This window comes from Colletes gigas, unplaced genomic scaffold, assembly GCF_013123115.1.
Source record: "Colletes gigas isolate AHSC1104 unplaced genomic scaffold, ASM1312311v1 Colletes_gigas_Sc00025, whole genome shotgun sequence".
NCBI classification, from domain to species: Eukaryota; Metazoa; Arthropoda; class Insecta; order Hymenoptera; family Colletidae; genus Colletes; species Colletes gigas.
The window spans coordinates 1675077-1680546 of NW_025106654.1; the positions used below are offsets into that span (position 1 = coordinate 1675077).

The window sequence follows — 5470 nt, forward strand, 5'->3', positions numbered from 1 at the left end:
TAAACTTTTTTGCAAAATAAAAATTTGATTGTATTGAAGTTATCCATTATTCACGAATGATATCTACTTCGTTTTATGTCCTATATTTATATACACATTGAATAATATCTACGTTTCAATACTATGATATAAGCAATTTATTGCAATAAATTTTCGTTCATAATAATAAAATTCATTTTATTTTATATTAATTTACACATAATTAAAGAAGAGTAAGATAACCACATAACCACAATTTATTTCTTTTTACAGAATATATTACCATTTACATGTATTTCATAGGCACTTCATATAGTTTTTCTCCTTTTTATGCTATAACAACACTAGAATATTCTGTACACGTTGAACACATAAAGAATCGTATTTGCTTACATTCATAATTATTGTTCTTGTGTTAAATATTTATAAGATTGCAAACGCATGAGCCCTAGAAACTGTAATGTTTCTTCAACAAAGTATTGCCCCGTAAAAATTGTTTAAGACAATTTTGACTTGTCTTAGATTCTCGCTAAAATTACACATGTATCAACTGACTTGTAAAGGATATTTTTTTAAAGATCGCTGAAATGCTTCTGCTATAGTAGATCTGAAAATAATAATTAAACCGATGTCTAATTACGGTTACCGAATATAAGCAGAATGAGACTTATTTACACACCTAAATACTTTCTGGTGAAGAAGATACGCGCTTACATGGCCCGCTTCGATGTATCGAATTTCAACGCCAGGCCAGATTTTTTCTAAGCTCATACAACCGTCACGTGGCACATATGCATCATCCCTCGCGCAAACAGCGATGATAAGTTCGGTATCAACAGGTACTTCAAAATTTTTTAAATGCGTACATTCATCCATTATCCCACACATGAATTGCAATGCTTCTCGTTCGCGCCATTTGTAATCCGAAAATAATGGATGCCTCGTAACTGGTAATAAACAAACGCCTATTGCCAAAGGAATACACATAATAGTCATGCTCGTAATCAATCATGCTTTTGACTTACGTTATACTGCATAATAATTAATAAAAGCAGGTAAAAATTAAATTCGCACAATGCTTATGAACGTACACACTTGCTAGCAAGGACTGATTAATTCAAAATTCATACTTTGTCCTTCTTTCATGATTCGTTGTAATTTCGTTTAAATTGCTTTATTCTATTAATGTAACATATTGTTAAAATAATTTCTACTGGACACAAGTCTGCTAAACAATAAGAATATAGATTATTATTTTAACTAATATTATTTTAACCCTTGTACAGCGTATATGTATAATATCGATTCGATATATCGAATGCATTTCGTCCATACACATTAGTGTTTCTCAAACATTTTTAAATCTTGCCCTAAATCAATACTTTAAAGATTTTTGTGTTGTAAAAAACAACGTTGATTTCTTTACTATATTGGTTATGAAAGTGACGAATGCTGAAATTCTAATTACTCCCTGTGGAGCGTATGTTTTACGTTGGGAAACACTAATTTAGATTGTTAAAGTTTTTTATAGGGGGAAAAAAATATTTCTTAGAAGAATCGACAAAGCAATTACTTGCAGACAACATTGAATAGCATGCAACAAAATTTAAAAATACAAATATAGCACTACATAAATATACAGTAAATGATTTCGAAGTTGTTAACAGACCAATAAACAGAGAAAAACAAATGATATCAGAACCACAGCAAAAAATGTTTGAACTGTTTCTACATTGATATCAACGTTAATACTAAATATGGAATAAGGATGTGAAAATTTAACATACCCATTTAGAAAACTCACACTAAAAATGCACATACGTCTATTTTGGATGCCAAATGTACCTAACAAGGAAACAAAAGTGTATGCTTGTACATTTGCGTGCGTGTGTTCATTGTTACACACACATTTATCCACGCAGACAAAAAGTGTATGTGTGCGTGTTAATAATTCTGTTACAAAGTAATATCTCGGTTACATTTAATGATACAAGGAAATACCTAAGAAACGAATTAGTTGTTTCAATGGAATACATACTATAACATTTTTTTCAAGGTCATATTTTATAAAATATTAAAATTCTAACTCATCGATATATTTCTTTAAACAAGACTACGTATTTTTATCATTGTAATACAATAACTGAAGTTAAAGCAAATGCAATCATGTATAATAACATAATCTTCAAATGATCTTAAATACGGAAAATCCAGTATATCCCTCTTAACTATACGCCTTCCGAGGGTTAAAATACTAATTTGCATTTATGAAAGAAAGAGCAAAGAAAATTAATACTCTACAAAAACTAATTGTTGCATTTAAGCTCAGGATGTTAAAATTTAATTAGATACGAATTACGATTATTATAACATTGCATTAATTAAAACCCAATTTCTACCAGCCTCCAAAAATACCTGCCTTTGAGAGCATTTGAATCTTTTAGCTTAAATCTGTTAGAAATGAGGCTTAGAGGAAATATTTTGGCTGCTTCTTTTTCTTCTACAACTTCTTTCTTCAGCTTATTGTCATTGTTTTCAAATTCACATTTCTTATTTGATTTAGTATTTATCACAGTCTGAATAGCAGTTGCAGTGTCTGTTTCTTTATTAACACTTTCTGATTTTTCTTTTAATTCATTCACTCTATTCATGCTTACAGGATAATGTTGAGCAAAATGTTGACCTGCTAAAAACGCATCCTATAAATGAAAGAACGAAGATATCTGTCGTGTAATTAATACTTAAAATTCGTCGTTTTATCAAAAAGTATTGGACACTCACTTCCTCCCCAACAATTTTGACCATTTTGGCGAGATCGTTTTGGTAAAGCTCGTTCGCGAAATATTGGTTTTCTAAAAGTGTCCAATTAATGGAGGCACTCATTACTCCTTGAGTGAATACCGGCGATGCTGTTGACCATGAAAGACAAGGAATTAACGGTATCGGTTTTGGCCAATTAGTTGCTGCCAAAGAAGCCATCTACAAAGTTACAAAAAAAGTTATACATCGCGTGTAATGTCGCTATAACTACTATCAATATTAGACGTTCGATATTAATATAAGATACATACATGACCACCCATTGACAATCCTGTAAGGCCTAAAGGTCCAAAACCTTGCCGCTCGCACCAATTCAGTAAAACAATTGATTCCATTATTAAACATCCTCCCATGATAAAAATATCACATACATTATGCAAACAAGAACGTCTATAAGATATGCACATGTTAATTAAATTACAAAACTACATTGTAAACTTAATATATGTTTACTCTTACAAACCTTTCAAATACAAGTTCTTACATTTGATTTTGTGGCTTTCTTAATCCATAAAATGGATTTTCCAGTAATAAAGATGCAATTCCAGATTCTTTAAGCAGGGGTTTTGCAATCAAATTTCTTCTCCTCCAGAAATACTAAAAAAAACAATCAATTTGTTAATATTTCAATTTATATTCATTGTATATTTATACAATAAAATATTAATCTAACAAAACTAAGATAATGTTATAATAAAAATTGGAATCAAATTAACTTACATGATCTCCTGTACCTGCAAGATGTAAACAAATAGGTTTTGTTTTGTGTGAATACCATTTACGTGGTAGAACCAATTGAAAATGTGCACTTATTGTTTCATTTGGCATTATACCAGGAAGATGCTTGTGAAATGGGCTTTCAAAACATCCTTCTATGATATGGCAATCTGACCATTCTTCATCCTATATATATGCACATATATCTACTTATAAAAATAATTATGTATGCAAATTTTCTAGAAGTTTTAAGACAATTCTAAAAAAAACATTTACATCGTACCTTAGTTATATTGATTGGATAATCACGGGGTATAAGATTATAACATGCTTCTCTATTGGCAATAACTTTTCTAAATTCAAAAATCCTATAAACCACATTTGCTTGTAAACATTTTATTGAAGACAAGTAGAACAAAATATATTATTCTACCATTTATACTACAACAGTTCTAATATTTTAACCATTCAACGTTTTAAATTTACATTAGTTTTTTTTAAATGAATTGTTGCAATTCGCAATCATTTATTAAAAAGGTACCAATCGAATCCTTTAAAATCACATTTACATATTAAAATGAAAGGTGCGAAGGAAATTTTGTAGCGTAATATATGTACAGAATTGAATTATATCACACTGTACGAATTATAGAAAATATTCTTGGCGAAGGAAACGAATGTTCGAATTTGTTTTCTGTAAAGACAAGGTTAGGATGTCTGTACTCACCTTTTTAAGTTCTGAGGGCTACCCCAGCCCTTCGTGAAGAATTTCGTAAGGAGGATGCTTCTGTAAACGGCGTCTAAACGACTAGGTGGCATCGTATAAATGTATAAATTAATCTTAGCCAAAACTAAATATTGCACGATATATATCGATCGAAGAAATTTACGTGAAATTCAATAATATTAATTTCTTCAGATACTTGTTCTCACGACTCGAAATAATTCGGGTGTTCTGCACGAGAACACTCATGTCGCTGTTTCTAAAAGACTAGCAATAATGTGGACATGATCTTGAATGGGTTGCAGACCTTCACCGCTGAAGATAGTTATCGGATACTTTGATCAGGCGATTGGCACAACCGGATCGGATGACGTTCTGCGAGTATATCGCGTATGAAAGTCCATTTCTCGCATCTTCATTCGTGTACGAAAACAATCACAATTTTAATGAATAAGTTCCTTAAATATCAACCGATCGTTTGCGAGAGGATATTACGAGACGGAAGTACGCGCCGCGGTTTTTCAAAATTGATACTCGAATCTCGATGTGACAGATCACCGCTGATCATGAAATTCTATAGATTTTCGTAATTTTCATTTCGAGTCTCATTCTTAATGTCCATGAACAACGATAAGATAGCCTAAAGGCGGTTTTCAAACTTGCCATTAGAGGGCTACGAGAGGTCAGTCGATTACGAAATTTGTTGAAAAAATAAAAATAAAAGGATATTCTCATCTAAAAGTTTTAAAAAATGAATTTTTCCTTTTTTCATTTTCATAAAGTATGTATCTTCGAAAACATGTCTGGTGTTGTTGCAGCTGTTTGAAGAGTACAGCTTGTAGCTCTAATGAACTATCGTATATATTTAAACGCATTTTTCTTGAAACATTTTTTTAACTAACCCAAGAAGTTATATTGTCCGTCAGCCCATTTTTTTACTTTTCAAAATACTGATAAGAGACAAGGATAAGAGAATCGAATTTTATATTATATACAAGGTATATTGAAGCATCTTATAAAGAATAATTTAATTAAGATTAAGAATTGCAGTCACCGTGAGCAAATTCACTGAAGTACGTTGGGACTTGGAATAATAAAATTACGATGATTCTGTACGCCATCTGTAGTGCCGATGTCAGCCACAGATGGTGCAAAGTACATCTTCGTACTTATACATGGTTAATATGCATACATTTATAAACCAATACGAAAGTTACGCGCATGATATTT

The 5470-nt window shown here is 31.1% G+C and overlaps 1 protein-coding gene across 4 annotated transcripts; it reads right to left on the reverse strand.

Moving 5' to 3' along the window:
- Positions 1 to 306: 306 nt before the first annotated feature.
- LOC122401443 (protein ABHD18) lies at positions 307 to 4785 on the reverse strand. Of its 4 annotated transcripts, none has more exons than XM_043403569.1 (9): positions 4244 to 4785; positions 3800 to 3884; positions 3520 to 3702; positions 3284 to 3396; positions 3051 to 3189; positions 2761 to 2958; positions 2399 to 2678; positions 659 to 926; positions 307 to 586 (listed from the first exon to the last, which is right to left on the reverse strand). In XM_043403569.1, the coding sequence occupies exons 1-9, from the start codon at positions 4333 to 4335 to the stop codon at positions 526 to 528; spliced, it is 1419 nt and encodes a 472-aa protein (XP_043259504.1). In that variant the 5' UTR covers positions 4336 to 4785; the 3' UTR covers positions 307 to 525. The 4 variants fall into 4 exon arrangements, with proteins under 4 accessions (XP_043259504.1, XP_043259503.1, XP_043259506.1 ...); XM_043403568.1 differs by having other exon boundaries at positions 659 to 944; XM_043403571.1 differs by lacking the exon at positions 3800 to 3884 and having other exon boundaries at positions 659 to 944; positions 4244 to 4334.
- Between the last annotated feature and the right edge of the window lie 685 nt (positions 4786 to 5470).

What these genes read in the sequence shown, in the direction of transcription:
- LOC122401443 (XM_043403568.1), bottom strand. Translation starts at nt 4,335, where the DNA reads ATGCCACCTAGTCGTTTAGACGCCGTTTACAGAAGCATCCTCCTTACG. An exon ending in AGCCCTCAGAACTTAAAAAG is followed by an intron (nt 3,885 to 4,243) that starts GTGAGTACAGAC and finishes TGTGGTTTATAG; the next exon opens with GATTTTTGAATTTAGAAAAG. An exon ending in GATTGTCAATGGGTGGTCAT is followed by an intron (nt 2,959 to 3,050) that starts GTATGTATCTTA and finishes GTAACTTTGTAG; the next exon opens with ATGGCTTCTTTGGCAGCAAC.